Source organism: Scyliorhinus torazame, chromosome 5 (genome assembly GCF_047496885.1).
Source record: "Scyliorhinus torazame isolate Kashiwa2021f chromosome 5, sScyTor2.1, whole genome shotgun sequence".
NCBI classification, from domain to species: domain Eukaryota; kingdom Metazoa; phylum Chordata; class Chondrichthyes; order Carcharhiniformes; family Scyliorhinidae; genus Scyliorhinus; species Scyliorhinus torazame.
The window spans coordinates 131,695,621-131,712,554 of NC_092711.1; the positions used below are offsets into that span (position 1 = coordinate 131,695,621).

General features: G+C 49.9%; 2 protein-coding genes and 1 long non-coding RNA gene across 3 annotated transcripts in view; 2 read left to right on the forward strand and 1 right to left on the reverse strand.

Moving 5' to 3' along the window:
• The window catches only part of LOC140417918 (uncharacterized), a 73,153-nt gene that overhangs the window by 50,746 nt on the left and 5,473 nt on the right, over positions 1-16,934 (forward strand).
• Positions 1,445-4,740, reverse strand: LOC140419776 (uncharacterized). The gene is made up of 2 exons (XM_072503771.1): positions 4,667-4,740; positions 1,445-2,813 (listed from the first exon to the last, which is right to left on the reverse strand). Exon 2 carries the CDS (start codon positions 2,698-2,700, stop codon positions 1,579-1,581), a length of 1,122 nt encoding a protein of 373 aa, XP_072359872.1. The 5' UTR covers positions 2,701-2,813; positions 4,667-4,740; the 3' UTR covers positions 1,445-1,578.
• LOC140419793 (uncharacterized) lies at positions 4,496-8,551 on the forward strand. Its single transcript, XR_011946028.1, has 2 exons — positions 4,496-4,591; positions 6,611-8,551. It is a non-coding gene; the product is annotated as an uncharacterized lncRNA (long non-coding RNA).

The window sequence follows — 16,934 nt, forward strand, 5'->3', positions numbered from 1 at the left end:
TAAGGGCATTGATGGACATTCCTGTTCCCAAAACCAAACGGGAAATTAAGAAATTCCTGGGCATGTACGGATTCTGTCGGAAATTTGTCTCGAACTTCAGTACTATAGCGGTACCTTGAACTATTGTGCTGGGGAAGCAAATAAAAATGGTGTGGTCTGCAAACTGCCAAGCAGCGCTTGAGAAGCTGTGGGCCATATTAATAAGCAGACCAGTGCCGGCTACCCCAGGCTTTTCCAGACCATTCAAAATGGCCAAGGAGGCCAGTAACCTGGGGGTGGGTGCAGTGCTACTACAAGACGACAATGCAGGAATAGAGAGACCAGTGGGATACTTTTCAAAGAAACAAAGTCCGTGCCAAAGAGAGTATTCCACGATTGAAAAGGAAGCCTTAGCATTGCCACTACCCTTTCAGCACTTTGAAGTAGGTGTCGGGCATGACAACAGATAAAGCTTAGTTTGTACAGACCATAATCCACTTGCGTTTATAGGAAAGTTTAAAACCTTGAAAGCAAGATTATTCCATTGGAGTTTATTGTGACAACAATTCAATATTAAACACGAAGATAAAAGAAAATTACTGCGGATGCTGGAATCTGAAACAGAAATGGAAAATACTGGGCAATCGCAACAGGTCTAACAGCCTCCGTGGAGAGAGATGGCAGCTAACGTTTCGAGTCTGGATGACTCTTTGTCAAAGCTGGAGAGAAATCATAGAATTTACAATGCAGAAGGAGGCCATTCAGCCCATCGAGTCTGCACCCGCCCTTGGAAAGAGTACCCTACACAAGCCAGTGCCTCCACCCTGTCCTCGTAACTCAGTAACCCTATCTAACCTTTTTTTGACTCTAAGGGCAATTTATCATGGCCAATCCACCTAACCTGCACATCTTTGGACTGTGGGAGGAAACCGGAGCCCCCGGAGGAAACCCACGCAGACACGGGGAGAACGTGCAGACTCCGCACAGACAGTGGCCCAGCCGGGAATCGAACCTGGGACCCTGGAGCTGTGAGGCAATTATGCTAACCACTGTGCTACCGTGCCGCCCTTTAATGAGGGGGTCAGGAATTTGATAATAGTTATCCAATTATATTTACAGAATATTCAATTATAGTTATTGCTATTAATAAAATTAATTGTGTTTAAATCTACAAATCTGATGACTAGTTATTGGGCTGCCAAAGGCCAAAGACTTTTCCGGGTCAAGTGGGGCTGGAATTGACCGTGCACTAGCTCAGAGCGTCGTAACAATATTCACATCGGATGTAATTAGCAATTTTGGCAGAGCTGTTTCAATACTATGCAATGGATAGCCATTTCATTGGAGCGATTCAAACATGGAGTTCCAGGGCAAATGGGCAGATGTTTGGGAGATGACAAGAATTTTTGGAGAGGAAAGGGTGGTTAGAGATGGGCCAGGGGTTAAAAAGATGCAACACTGTGCGTTCAACACAAAGCTGATTTATTTGACCTTTAATCCATATTAGCACAACAGGGCTTCAGTTTATCAGCAGAAACAGTCCCCAATTAACACGGTTTATTCTTGAATGTGATTAGCGGCAAAAGCCAATCATTGTAGTTACTTGTGAACTCGCTGGTGCGTCAGCAGTACAGATAAATAAGCAAACCCCCTCCCACATTCAGAGCAGGTGAACGGCCTCTCCCCAGTGTGGACTCTCTGGTGTGTCAGCAGGTTGGATGACTGAGTAAATCCCCTCCCACATTCCGAGCAGGTGAACGGCCTCTCCCCGGTGTGAACTCGCTGGTGTCTCAGAAGGTTGGATGGGTGAGTGAATCCCTTCCCACACCCAGGACAGGTGAACGGCCTCTCTGCAGTGTGAATTTCCTGGTGCGCATCGAGTTGAGATGATTTCCTGAACCCAGTCCCACATTGAGAGCACCCGAACGATCCCTCATCGAGGTGAACGCGTTGATGGAGCATCAGGTCCTGGGATCCTTTGAAGCACTTTCCACAATCTAGGCATTTAAAAGGGGTCTCATCGGTGTGAACCTGCTGGTGTGTCTGCAGATGGGATTGCTGAGTGAATCCCTTCCCACACATGGAGCAGGTGAATGGCCTCTCATCGCTGTGACCATGCTGGTGTCTCAGCAAGTGGGATGACTGAGTGAATGCCTTCCCACACTCAGAACAAGTGTACGGCCTCTCCCCAGTGTGGCTGTGCTTGTGTGCAGTGAGTTGAGATGACCACCTGAACCCAATCCCGCAGTGAGAACACCTGAACGGTCTCTCGTCAGTGTGAACACGTCGATGGCGCATCAGTTCCATGGAACCTTTATAACACTTCCCGCAGTCTGAGCATTTAAAAGGCCTCTCCTCGGTGTGAATTCTCTGGTGGGTCAGCAGGTTGGATGACTGAATGAATCTCTTCCCACACGTGGAGCAGGTGAACGGCCTCTCCCCGGTGTGAAGTCGCTGGTGTATCAGCAGGTAGGATGAACGAGTGAATCCCTTCCCACACCGGAAGCAAGTGAATGGTTTCTCCCCGGTGTGGCTGCGCCGATGCGTTTCCAGGTCAGACGGGGATTTGAATCCCTTCCCACAATCCCTGCATTTCCACGGCTTCTCCCTGCTGTGATTGCACTTATGTTTCAACAGATTAGAAGACCCGCTGAAGCCTCGTCCACACTTAAAACACGTGTACGGTTTCTTCTCACTATGAACGGAGCCTTTTTCTTCCATGTTCAAAAACCTGATGATGTTCAGATTGCGATAAATTGGCAACTCTGTCAGATCCTGATGTGATGTTTGGTTTTCAGTTCCCCCAATGGAAAATCCTCCCGTTCTAGTGCCCTCTGAAATTGATTTAAAACAGAAAAAAGTGAGTGAGAGAGAACCCACAAAAACACAAAGGCAGGTTGTGAAATTGAGCTGAATGAATCTGGTCAGTTGTGGAGCCGGCACTGAGAACAAGTGATCCTGAAAACTGCTGGATTGTCATAAAAACCCAACTGGTTCATTAATGTCCTTGCGAGAAGGGAATCTGACACCCAGTCTAGACCTACATAAGACTCTGTCCACAAATTTCAAAATTGTCCCTGCACACCGAAGTCTGGGTCATTTGCGTCCATTTCGAAGAGCTGGAGGGCTGACACCGACTCCTGAGGAACTCCCAAAGATCCATTAACCAGGGAGGACTTTTACATTGAGCCAATGAATGTATGAGGTATTAAGCAGTGTTTAAGGTGAAGGAGATACACACATTGTCTCCACAGACACATACACATGCAAGCACACACGCTCATAGATATCGGACAGGCAACACCAAACAATTTTACTAACACTGGGGATAAGGTATTGAAGTCTGTGGGGACCACAATATTCAAGAAATTCAAATAAACATGGCCCTACAGTTTTTAACCATCCAACTGCACCAAATTCACAGAGAATAATGTCTGGGATAGCGGCAACAACAAAATCGTAACAGTAATTGGTTTCCTGCCACCTTGAGTAGGAGATAATGTAAAATACAGAACAACATTCCTGGATAATCACAGCCTCTACTTTTTCATAGAATTTACAGTGCAGAAGGAGGCCATTCGGCCCATCAAGTCTGCACCGGTTCTTGGAAAGAGCACCCTACCCAAGGTCAACACCTCCACCCTATCCCCATAACCCAGTAACCCCACCCAACACTAAGGGCACTTTTTGACACTAAGGGCAATTTATCACGGCCAATCCACCTAACCTTTAGGAATTTACTTAAGGAATTATTAAAAATTCTAATGACCCTGAGATTTATGGTCTGGTTGACAATGCGAATTCTAAGGCATGTTACAGGGAGAAAGAATATAGTCCTATCTTTGTTCATTGCTGCTCCAATGCCCTTGGGACGAAAACTGGTCAGCACGGTGGCACAGTGGTTAAAGCATTGCTGCCTCACAGCACCAGGGATCTGGGTTCAATTCTTTTTTTTAATTTAGAGTACCCAATTCATTTTTTCTAATTAAGGGGAAATTTAGTGTGTTCTAGCCACCTACACATCTTTATGTTGTGGGGACAAAACCCACACAAACACAGGGAGAATGTGCAAACTCCACACGGACAGTGACCCACAGAGCCGTGATTGAATCTGGGACCTCGGCGCCATGAATTCTGACCGTGGGTGACTTTTGCAACTTCTCTCTGCGTCTGCGTGGGTTTCCTCCCAGATGTGCAGGATAGGCGGATTGGCAATGCTAAAATTGCCAATTAATGTCTGGGGGTGGGGTTACGGAGTCAGGGTAGGGTGCTCTTTCAGTAAGTCGGTGCAGACCTGATGGGCCGAATGGCCTCCTTCTGCACTGCAGGGGTTCCGTGATTTCACTGATAATCCAGCTCACCAGGCTGCACCCTGGTACAGCAAAGGAAACCTTAAAAAGGCACGTGCCCTCTTCAGTGGCGGGCTTTGCACCCAGCATGCCTCGCAGCGCTGAATTCAGTACGCAGGCGCGGCTTTCGCAGCCCCGCCGACGGTGAGTGACATGCGCAGACGCCGCAACGAGAGAGCAGGTGATGCGCAGGCGCTTTGTTCGTCTCCTCTGCGAGACGGCGGAGTTATGTGCGTCACGGCTGGGATTGACGGATGCAATGGGTAGGAGGAAAGACCTCTTAAGCACCCCACTATGGAGCCCAAACCCCTGAACGTCGGTCCCCGCAGTTTACCCACCTGCTGCGGCTCTCCTCCTGATTACAGACCGTACTTCATGGCCGCCATCTTGTCCGGGGGCAATGTGCAGCAAAGCGCATGCGCAACTCATCAGGGCCGGGGATGGGAGGCGCTCAGACCCGCCTTCCATTCAGTCGGATTGGTTGGAGGACCAGCTGCTACCTTGCTCGGTCCTCCAGCTGCCTTCCCTGTTGTCCCGGAACTGTCGTCAAGGAGCCGAGCATTGTGAACAGGGGATGGCCAGAGACCAGAGTTTTCCAAACTCTTTATTTCCCAGGACCCACTTTTATCAACTGGCCAACCTTCACGACCCACTCTGGCCAACTTTTCCGACACGTGCAAAAGGGGAGCTTGCTTGGTCCAAATGATCTCACTCCAAGCAGGTGCACAGGGGGTGGGGCACTGAGGTAGTATCATTGCAGAATTCAGCCAGTTCCTTTGAGCTGTCTCCAGCGACATGAGAAGGGAAAATCCACCTCGCGGATGTAGGTCGACGTGAAGGGCTGCAGCAACAACATTCACGTTTCACTGAGCACTGGATGCTCCTGGAAGATGCTGCTCCAGAATGCTGACAGCCTCCTGGGCTTTTGGCATGTTTTCAATGTGCTGCTGCACGACAGGTGCAGCAGCTCAGTCTTTTCATTTGGAGACAGCTATCAGTTGATAACTGACGCTAGGGTCTCAATCTCAAACTGAATTTTTCACCCACCACTTCTCTTTCAAAATCTTCAAATTCTCCTTTCATTCGCCAGTACATCCCTGTATATAACACACCTTGGCTTTGCATCATGATTTGCAGTGACACAATTAACAAAATCATACATCAAGAAATCATCTTGATCCTGCTTTTTTCCCCAATTGAAGTTTCTTCTTTGTTGGCTGTTCACCAGAGGCTCTGTCCAGAGCTAACAAGAGCACTGATCTGTCCTGCCATGGATTCTCCTGAGCAGCTCTCTCCAGTGTTCATGCACAGTGCACTGACCTGCTCATTGCTGCCGCTTATGGCCAAACGACTGCACACAACCATTTTCATTTAAATGATGGTTGCGGACACCATTATTTAAATGCCGGTAGCTGCCGTTGGGCGCTGCTCCTGTAATTGGAATCACTGCGGAAACACTGCAACCAATTGTTCAACGGCCCCCCCCAAACACACACTTACAACCCACCTGCGGGTCATGACCTGCACTTCGAAAAACCCTGCCATAGACCATCAAACGTCGGAGCAGAAGTCGGCCACTCGGCTCTGCCATTCAATGAGGTCACGGCTTATTTGATATAATCCTCAATTCCACTTCCCCACCATATCATAAGTTCATAAGATATAGGAGCAGAATCAGGCCATTTGGCCCATCGAGTCTGCTCCGACATTCTATCTTGCCTGATATGTTCCTCATCTGCTACCTACAATGTTACAGGCCAAGAGCTGGATTGTGAAATCAACCAGAGCATCTCCTCCCAAGAACACATGACCTAGGAGCGGGAGTAGGCAATTTAGCCTCTCGAACCTAACACCCTCAATGTGATCATGGCTGTTCCCATCCTGGCCTCAACTCCACCGTCCTGCCCGTTCTCCATAACCCTTCAACCAATTACCAATTAAAAATCTGTCTTAACGCCTTACATTTACTCACTTCCCTGCATCCACCGCACTCTGGGGTAGCAAATTCCACAGATTCGCAACCCTTTGGGAGAAGTAGTTTCTCCTCAAATCTGTTTTAAATTTTCTACCTCTTAGAGTAGGGAAGTTTCCTGGCCGGTCATGCTTGATGTGGAACGGTGCCCCGCAAGCTGTAGCCTCTGGCGACAGGTCTGTAACCAGTTTGAGGAAAGATAGCTGTGAAAACAGATGTCAGCGCTTGATTTGTCTCCTAGCCAAGAGATGTGGTATGAGAAAAGAAGGAAAGGACTTAGTGATGACCTTCGTGACCCTTTTTTTCACAGAAGACTAGAAGGGAAGGAATTGCAGACGTGAAACTCAGAACTGAATGTCATGCCAAGTTCCGGTTGAGTCACTTGATTCATCAGGACCTGAATATCATTAATCTTTGAAGGTGGAAAGAGGGCTATTTGTTCTGTCTGTGGAAGAATATTTCGAACACCGTTGTGACTGAAAAGGCAACGTGACACACATTGAAGTGAGAGTGTCACAGTGCACTGATTGTGGAAAGAGCGTTAACCATTTACACACCTTGAAAATCTTTGCAGCAGACACTTTGGTGAGTAACCATATAAATGTTCTGTGTGCGAGTGAGGCTTCCACTGATCATCCAAACTGGAGGGACACCAGGCCACCAACACTGTGGAAGTGTGTGGACTGTGGGAAAGGATTGAATTACCCATCCCTGCTGCAAATTCATCGACGCAGTCACATTGGGGAGAGGCCGTTCATCTGCTCCGACTGTGGGAAGGGATTCACTCAGTCCTCTCACCTGCTGACGCACCAGTGGGTTCACACTGGGGAGAGGCCGTTCATCTGCTCCGAGTGCGGGAAGGGATTCACTCTGTCCAACCTCCTGCTGACACACCGGCGAATTCACACACAAGAGAAGCCGTTCAGCTGCACCTCCTGCGGGAAGTGTTTCAGGCAGTCATCCAACCTCATTGTACACCAGCGGGTTCACGCTGGGGAGAGGCCGTTCACATGCTCCGTATGTGGGAAGGGATTCGCAAAGTCTTTCAATCTGCTGACTCACTAACGCACTCACACTGAATAGTTGCCATTTACCTGCTCTGTGTCTGGAAAGGAATTAACTCAAGCCACTGTCCCTTGAGACCATAAAATGTAGGAGCAGAAGTAGGCAATTCGGCCCATCGAGTCTGCTCTGCCATTCAATGAGATCATGGTTAATCTGATGTTACATCTCTGTACTTGTAGGGACGGTATTACCATCCCAGACCAGACCCCAAAAGTGGCTCGGATACTAGACAGAAACCCCAATCTTTTATTTTAAGTCAGTAAAACTGTGAGGAAAGGATGTCTCGCTACAGGAGTAATTTGTCGAAGAAATAAGGATATATATTAAAACAAACTTTATTCCTAACACAGTATCAAATAACTTACAATTACCCTTTGCAGAGAAATTTTTTCTGACAAAGAGATCTTGTGGCACTGCTTGAAAGAAAATACCTGAATCCTGCCAGACCGTGCAGAAACTCTGGCTGTATTTCTCCAGAAGATGCTTCTCAGCTTGTTTTAGCACACCTCCTAATCAGCCAAGTCTGAACTGCTTGGGAAGACTGCTAACCAGTCTACAGACATATCTCTAATTGAACTGCAGACAGAGCACATTGCTTGGCTTCTGCTCAAAGCTCCATCTAACTCAACTGAAACTCTGCTTTCCTGCAAAATTCCCGATTCCTTAGCTCCACCCAGTAACTACATCATCTTACCGAGCTGAAATCGACTTAACTCCACAGGGAATCTCCTTGATCCAAAAGTCATTTCATTCGCCCAAGCTTTTTAACAATGCTTTAACTGCAATGCTCCAAAACCTAGTTGTCTTTCAAACTAGGATTTCTTTGAAAAACATGACTGCAGCAGTCAAACACACACTAACCCAGGCGTTTAACCCTTACTGCACCAAATACATATAATACAATGTATCTGAAATTCCTACATTCATCACAGTAGGTGCCTTGGGAGGTTTATAAGTTCTATATCTATAATAAACGTATTGTAGAAAGGATCTGCCTCAAGTGTGCTCTCTATGACTGACATTCTGTTTTCACTGTCTGTAGATAAGTTGAAGTTGCTGCCGACTGTTTGCCTGTGTTTTTTCTCTCTTTGGAACGGTGGTTTGAAAATACAGATTTTGACGGGGTTTATATCAAACCCACTGATAGTCATTGTAGCCCACCATCAAATAAAGACGCTTTCTAATATTCAGAGTCAAATACTTTTTTTTTTTTTAATATATTTTATTGAAATTTTTTTCCCTGAGCAACACTTTTCCCGCTTACAAAACAAGCGAAACGATAACTAACAAAACAGAAATTTTTAAACTTTTTAACAATAATAATAATATACAAGTAACAAAACCTCGTACTCTATTGACCTATACTCAACTGCCTCCCTCCCCCCCCCCCCCCCCCCTCCCCCCTGGGTTGCTGCTGCTGGTCATCCGTCTTCCCTCTAACGTTCCCCTAGGTAGTCGAGAAATGGGTGCCACCGCCTGGTGAACCCTTGAGCCGATCCTCTCAGGGCAAACTTTATCTGCTCCAGTTTAATAAACCCCGCCATATCATTTACCCAGGCCTCCAGTCCGGGGGGTTTCGCCTCCTTCCACATGAGTAGGATCCTGCGCCGGGCTACTAGGGACGCAAAGGCCATGACATCGGCCTCTTTCGCCTCCTGCACTCCCGGCTCTTCCGCAACTCCAAATAGAGCTAACCCCCAGCCTGGTTTGACCCGGGCCTTCACCACCTTCGAAATCACTCCCGTCACTCCCTTCCAATACCCTTCCAGTGCCGGGCACGCCCAAAACATATGTGCGTGGTTTGCCGGGCTCCCGCCACACATCCCACATTTGTCCTCCACTCCAAAGAACCTGCTCAATCTTGCCCCCGTTATGTGTGCTCTATGTAGCACCTTAAATTGAATCAGGCTAAGCCTGGCGCATGAGGAAGAGGAATTTACCCTGCTTAGGGCATCAGCCCACATACCCTCCTCTATCTCCTCCCCTAATTCTTCTTCCCACTTTCTTTTTAGTTCGCCCACCGACTCCTCCCCCTGTTCCCTCATCTCACTATAAATCTCTGACACCTTGCCCTCTCCGACCCACACCCCTGAAAGCACCCTGTCCTGTATCCCCTGTTTCGGGAGCCGCGGAAATTCCCTCACCTGTTGTCTAGTAAACGCCCTCACCTGCATATATCTCAAGAAATTCCCCCGGGGTAACTTATACTTTTCCTCCAGTGCTCCCAAGCTCGCAAAAGTCCCATCTATGAATAAATCTCCCACCTTCCTAATTCCCAACTGGTACCAGCTTTGAAATCCTCCATCCATTCTTCCTGGGGCGAACCTATGGTTGTTCCTGATAGGGGACCCCACCAGGGCTCCCCGCACACCTCTCTGTCGCCTCCACTGTCCCCATATGTTCAGTGTTGCCGCCACCACCGGGTTCGTGGTGTACTTTTTCGGTGAGAACGGTAGCGGCGCCGTCACCAGCGCCTCTAGACTCGTCCCTTTACAGGACCTTCTCTCCAGCCTTTTCCACGCCGCTCCCTCACCCTCCATCATCCATCTACGTATCATTGCCACATTGGCGGCCCAATAATAATCTCCCAAGTTCGGTAGTGCCAGTCCTCCTCTGTCCCTACTGCGCTGAAGGAACCCCCTCCTTACTCTCGGAACTTTCCCTGCCCACACAAAGCTCGTAATGCTCCTATCTATTTTATTAAAAAAGGTCCTGGTGATTAAAATAGGGAGACATTGAAATACAAATAAGAACCTCGGGAGGACCATCATCTTAATTGCTTGCACCCTGCCCACCAGCGATAAAGGCTGCATGTCCCACCTCTTAAAGTCCTCCTCCATTTGTTCTACCAGCCGTGTCAGATTAAGTCTGTGCAAGGTTCCCCAGCTCCTAGCGATCTGAATCCCCAAGTATCGGAAGTTTCTTTCCACTTTCCTTAGCGGTAAGCCTTCTATCTCTCTACTCTGGTCCCCTGGATGTATCACATATAATTCACTCTTCCCCATGTTTAACCTATACCCCGAAAATTCCCCGAACCTCCTCAAGATTCGCATAACCTCTATCATCCCCCCCGCTGGGTCCGACACGTATAGCAATAGGTCATCCGCGTATAACGAAACTCGGTGTTCTTCTCCCCCTCTAGTCACCCCTCTCCATTTCCTGGAGTCTCTCAGCGCCATGGCCAGAGGTTCAATTGCCAGCGCAAACAAAAATGGAGACAGCGGGCATCCCTGTCTTGTTCCCCTATATAATCGGAAATACTCCGATCTATGTCGACCTGTAACTACGCTTGCCGTCGGTGCCCCATAAAGTAGTCTAACCCAGCGAATAAATCCGTTCCCAAACCCAAACCTCCTTAACACTTCCCATAAATACTCCCACTCCACCCTATCAAATGCCTTCTCTGCGTCCATTGCCGCCACTATCTCTGCCTCCCCCTCCACTGAGGGCATCATTATCACCCCTAATAGCCGTCGCACGTTAACATTCAATTGTCTCCCTTTTACGAACCCTGTCTGGTCTTCGTGCACCACCCCTGGGACACAGTCCTCTATCCTCGATGCCAGCACCTTTGCTAGCAGTTTGGCGTCCACGTTCAATAGTGAAATAGGTCTATAGGACCCACACTGCATCGGATCCTTGTCCCTCTTCAAAATTAGCGATATCGTCGCCTCCGACATTGTCGGGGGTAGTGTCCCCCCTTCCCTGGCCTCATTGAACGTCCTCGCCAACAACGGGGCCAACAAGTCCACATATTTTCTGTAGAATTCCACCGGAAACCCGTCTGGCCCAGGGGCCTTCCCTGCTTCCCAGTCCCTTAATAACCTCGTCCACCTCAATCGGCGCCCCCAGGCCTGCCACCGCCTGCTCCTCCACTTTCGGGAACCTCAACTGGTCCAGGAACTGCCGCATCCCCTCCTCTCCCTCTGGGGGCTGAGACCTATACAGTTCTTCATAAAAGGTCTTAAACACCTCATTTATCTTTCCTGCCCTTCGCACGGTGTCTCCCCTTTCATCCCTAATTCCTCCTATCTCCCTCGCTGCTGCCCTCTTTCGCAGTTGGTGCGCCAACAGGCGACTAGCCTTTTCCCCATATTCATACCTCCTCCCCTGTGCCTTCCTCCACAGTACCTCCGCCTTTCTGGTGGTCAGAAGGTCAAACTCGGTCTGGAGTCGTCTCCTCTCCCTGTACAGCTCCTCCTCCGGGGTCTCTGCAAATTCCCTGTCCACCCTTAAAATCTCCCCCAGTAATCTATCCCTTTCCTTGGCCTCTGTTTTCCTTTTGTGGGCCCAATAGAAATCAGCTCTCCTCTGACCACCGCTTTTAGTGCTTCCCAGACCACTCCCACAGGGACCTCGCCGTCGTCATTGACCTCCAGGTATCTCTCGATACACCCCCTCACTCTTGCACACACTCCCTCATCCGCCATCAGTCCCACATCTAATCGCCAGAGTGTTCTCTGCTCCCTGTCCTCTCCTACTTCCAGGTCCACCCAATGTGGGGCATGATCCGAAACTGCTATGGCTGAGTATTCAGCTTCTTCCACCCTAGAGATCAACGACCTTCCTAAAACAAAAAAATCTATCCGGGAGTACACTTTATGGACGTGGGAGAAGAAGGAATACTCCCTAGCCCTGGGTCTAAGAAATCGCCATGGATCCACTCCCCCCATTTGGTCCATAAACCCCTTAAGTACCTTGGCCGCTGCCGGCCTACTTCCAGTCCTTGAGCTGGATCTATCTAGCCCCGGGTCCAGCACCGTATTGAAGTCCCCTCCTAAAATCAAATTTCCTGCCTCCAGGTCCGGAATACGCCCCAGCATCCGTCTCATGAACCCGGCATCGTCCCAATTTGGGGCATACACATTAACCAACACGACCTCCATTCCCTCCAGCCTACCACTCACCATTACATATCTACCTCCACTATCTGCTACAATGTTCTTTGCTTCAAATGCTACCCGTTTCCCCACCAAAATGGCTACCCCTCTGTTCTTTGCGTCCAGTCCTGAGTGGAACACCTGTCCCACCCATCCTTTCCTTAGCCTAACTTGGTCCGCCACCTTTAGGTGCGTCTCTTGCAGCATAACCACGTCTGCCCTTAGTCCTTTCAAATGCGCGAGCGCTCGGGCCCTTTTTATCGGTCCATTCAGTCCTCTCACGTTCCACGTGATCAGCCTCACTGGGGGGCTACCTGCCGTGTCGACTAGCCATTACCTTCTCTAGGCCAGTCCCATATCCTGCCTCCACGCTCCCGCTCGCTCCCCCAGCGTCGCATTCCGCCCCCGAACACCCTCTCTTTAGCCATTTCCTTTTGGATTTCCGCAGCAGCAACCCAGTTGTCCCCCCCCCCCCCCCCCCCCCCCGCTAGATCCCTATCTAGCTTGATTGCTCCCCCCATATCACTTCCGTAAGTCAGCTGACTTCAACTGACCCCGGCTACTCCTGCTCGCTCCTCGGCCCCCCCGGTGTGAGGGAACTCCCATCCGCCTTGCGCCTGTTTTCCCGCCTTATTCTTTCTGGCGCGGGAACATCCCTTTACCTGTCCCGCCTCTTATGGCGCAGCTCCCTTTCCCCTCCCCCTCTCCTTCCCCATTCTCTGACTATGTCCCGCCTCTCCCCCCTCACCGGCGCCCACATTTCCCCAGTGTCCCCCCCCTTCCCTGTTTACTTCTCGATTAACTTCCACCATCCTATTAACAAAAACAATAATAACAACAATAACAGTTCCCTGCAGCATCAGTCCCTCAGTTCCGGTCCAGTTTCTCTTCATTGATGAAGGACCATGCTTCCTCCGCCGTCTCGAAATAATAGTGTCTCTCCTGATGCGTGACCCATAGTCTTGCCGGCTGCAGCATCCCAAACTTCACCTTCCTTTTGTGCAAAACCTCTTTGGCTCGGTTGAAGCTCGCCCTCCTTCTTGCCACCTCCGCACTCCAATCCTGGTAGATCCTTACCACCGCATTCTCCCATCTGCTACTCCGCACCTTTTTAGCCCATCTCAGGACCTCTTCTCTGTCCTTAAGGCGGTAGAATCGCACGATTATCGCCCTCGGTGGTTCTCCCGCTTTTGGTCTTCTCGCCGGGATCCGATTTGCCCACTCCACCTCCATGGGGCCCGCAGGGGCCTCAGCACCCATCAGTGAGCTCAGCATCTTACTTGCGTACGCTCCACAGTCCACTCCTTCCACACCCTCCGGGAGACCTAGTATCCTAAGGTTCTTCCTTCGCGCTCCATTTTCAAGGGCCTCAATCCTATCAGCACACTTTTTATGAAGTGCCTCGTGCGTCTGAGTCTTGACCGCCAGGCCCAGGACCTCGTCCTCAATACCTGATACCTTCTGCTCCACCATGCGAAGTTCAGTCTCCTGGGTCTTTAAAGTCTCCTTAAGCCCCTCAATTGCCTGTAACAACGGGGTCATTACCTCCTTCTTCAGCAGGTCCACGCACCGTCTCACCACCTCGTCCTGCTCAGGCCCCCATGTCACCTGTGGTTTCTCCGCCGCCATTTTGTTCCACTCCCTCTGACCTTCTGGCTGCAGATTCTTCGGGCTGCAGCCGCCGCCGCCGGTTTTTCCCTCCGTCTTTCGGGGGGGACTCCCTTCCCTCACGCCTCGCACCGGGTTTTACGGCCGTCCAAGTCCCCGTTGGGGCTCTTAAAAGAGCCCGAAGTTCCGTCGGAGCTGGAGCCGCCGAAACATGCGGCTAGCTCATCCCTGCCGCAACCGGAAGTCCAGAGTCAAATACTTTATCCTTCCTGCGTAAAATATGGGATCTGCTGCAATCAAAGTAGATTGAACACAATTTGTAGAAATCACATTAACAAAATGAGTGGCACAGTGGTTAGCACTGCTTCCGCACAGCGCCAGGGACCTGGGTTGGATTCCGGGTCTTGGGTGACTGTCTATGTGGAGTTTGCACGTTCTCCCCGTGTAGGTGTGGGTTTCCTCCGGGTGCTCCAGTTTCCTCCCACAGTCCACAGACGCGTGGGCTGGGTGGGGTTGTGGGGATCGGGCAGGGCAGTGGGCCTAGATAGCGGACTGACTCGATGGGCCGAATGGCCTCCTTCTGCACTGTAGGGATTCTATTGAAAACAAAGATGGTTGTGATCCTCGATTTTGAGTTTTACTAATTTTATTGCAAACTTAATTTCATCAAGTGCTTATATATTTGGTCGACAAATGGCAGATGACACTCAATGAACAGAAGTGTGGAGTGATTCATTTTGGCAGGAAGAATGTGGAGAGGCTATAACTTAAAAGAGAGAAACTCTAAAGGAGGTGCAGGAACAGAGCAACCTCGGTGTATGTGCACTTGAGTCATTGAAGGTCCCAGGCCATGTTGAGAGAGCAGTGAATAAAGCATATGATATCCGAGGTTTTATTAATAAGGTCATTGGGTAAGGTGGTCATGTTGAACTTGTATAAGGCACTAGTGAGGCCTCACCTGGAGCACTGCGTTCTGTTCTGGGCACCGTACTCAAGGAAGGATGTGAAGGTACAGAGGAAATTCACAAGAATGATTCCCGGGAGAAAGAACTGTAGCTATGAGGATGGATTGGAGAGATTGGGTCTGCTTTCCTTGGAGAAAAGAAGGCTGAGAGGACACCTGATGCTGGGATTCAAGATCCTGAGGGGTATGGACAGAGTAAATAGTGAGAAACCATTCTCTCTCTTGAGAATAAAGCAAGAATTAGAGGGGCACAGATTTAAAATAATTGGCAAAATGAGTGGAAGTGATGTGAAAAAAAGATTTTTTCATCCAGGGTGTGGTTGGAGTCTGGACTGAACCTCCATAGGGGGTGACTCTGAACTGCCCTCTGCAATAGCGTAGCGAGCCACTCACTTCAAGGGAAATTAGGGATGGGCAGCTCGGTAGCATGGTGGTTAGCACAATTGTTTCACAGTTCCAGGGTCCCAGGTTCGATTCCTGGCTTGGGTCACTGTCTGTGCGGAGTCTGCATATTCTCCCCGTGTGTGCGTGAGTTTCCTCCGGGTGCTCCGGTTTTCTCCCACAGTCCAAAGATGTGCAGGTTAGGTGGATTGGCTATGCTAAATTGCCCTTAGTGTCAAAAATTGCCCTTCGTGTTGGGTGGGGTTACTGGGTTATGGGGATAGGGTGGAGGTGTGGGCTTATGTAGGGTGCTCTTTCCAAGAGCCGGTGCAGACTCGATGGGCCGAATGGCCTCCTTCTGCACTGTAAATTCTATGATTCTAAATGCAGGGTTTGTCAGTGGTACCCACATACCATGAAATAATTTTAAAAATCAGATTGCCAGCAATTGGTTAGCACTGCTGCCTCAATGCCCTCGGGACCCATATTTAATTCTGGGCTTTGGGTGACTGTGTGGCGTTTGCTCGTTCTCCCCATGTCTGCCTGGGTTTTCCTCCGGGTGTTCCAGTTTCTTCCCACAGTCCAAAGATGTGCAGGTTAGGTGGATTGGCTGTGATCAATGAGCGGGACTACGGGGATAGGTCGGGGGATTGGGTGATCTAATATATACAACAGTGGTGATTACCACATTGGGCCAATGTAGAGTGCTCTTTCGGAGGGTTTGCTGCCCTTGTCCTTCAGGCAGTAGTTGTCTGGTATGAAAGGTGCTGGGGTTTTGGTGGAACCCTCATGTTGCCACATTTCAGTAGCAAATGATAAACTGTTTGCTCCACACCCACAGGGTTTCATCTGTTTAAAGCCACAAACAGAAAGGTCCAGTTTTCACCTGGAGTTTGAGACAAATCAGCTTTCAAAATGATGCAGAGTCTCAGCCAATGAGGATGAGCCAGGGGTCAGCCCCGCCCCTCATTCACTCCGATTGGTTGGAGGACCAGCCGCACCGCTCGGTCCTCCAAACCCGCCCCCTCTTCCCATTGGTCCGGAGCTGCCGTCAGTCACTCGCGCGGTGTCAGTGGCGTGAAGTTGGCTGCAGATTAGCAGCAGTTCAGATTCAAAGATCGCACGTGAGCGGGCAACGACAGCTGGTCTGGGAGGCTGCACTAAAAATCGGTATATGCTCGGTACTGCGAACAAGAAGCCACAGGCGTCCCGTTTGCAATAGGTGTGCCGCAGTTTCGGTTCTTCTCCGGTTGAAGGCCCGGATTATCTGCCGCCATCTTTGTAGCGGGCAAAATGCGACTTCGCGCATGCGCTCTGGCTGTCTTCGCCCAGGCCCATGTGCTGCAGTGCGCACGCGCAGCCATTGGGATGGTGGACAGGCTTTGGTGGGGGGAGTCAAGAGGTAAGTTACTCTCCGCAGGATTCCCAGCCTACTGTGTAGCCACAGTATTTGGATGGCTGGTCCGATTCAGTTTCTGGTCATTGGTAACCCACACCCCAGGATGTTGATTGGGCAATGGTTAGATTTTCTCTTGTTGGAGATGCTTGTTGTCTGGCACTTGTATGATGCAAATGTTACATGGAGAAGGGTGGCACGGTGGTCAGCACTGCTGACTCACAGCGCCAGGGACCCGGCCTCGGGTGAGTGACTGTGTGGAATTTGCACATTCTCCCCAGGCCTGCGTGGGTTTCCTCTGGGTGCTCCAGTTTCTTCCCATAGTCGAAAGATCATAGAA

Excerpts from the sequence above, each read along its gene's own strand:
- LOC140419776 (XM_072503771.1), bottom strand. The coding sequence starts at position 2,700 with ATGGAAGAAAAAGGCTCCGTTCATAGTGAGAAGAAACCGTACACGTGT.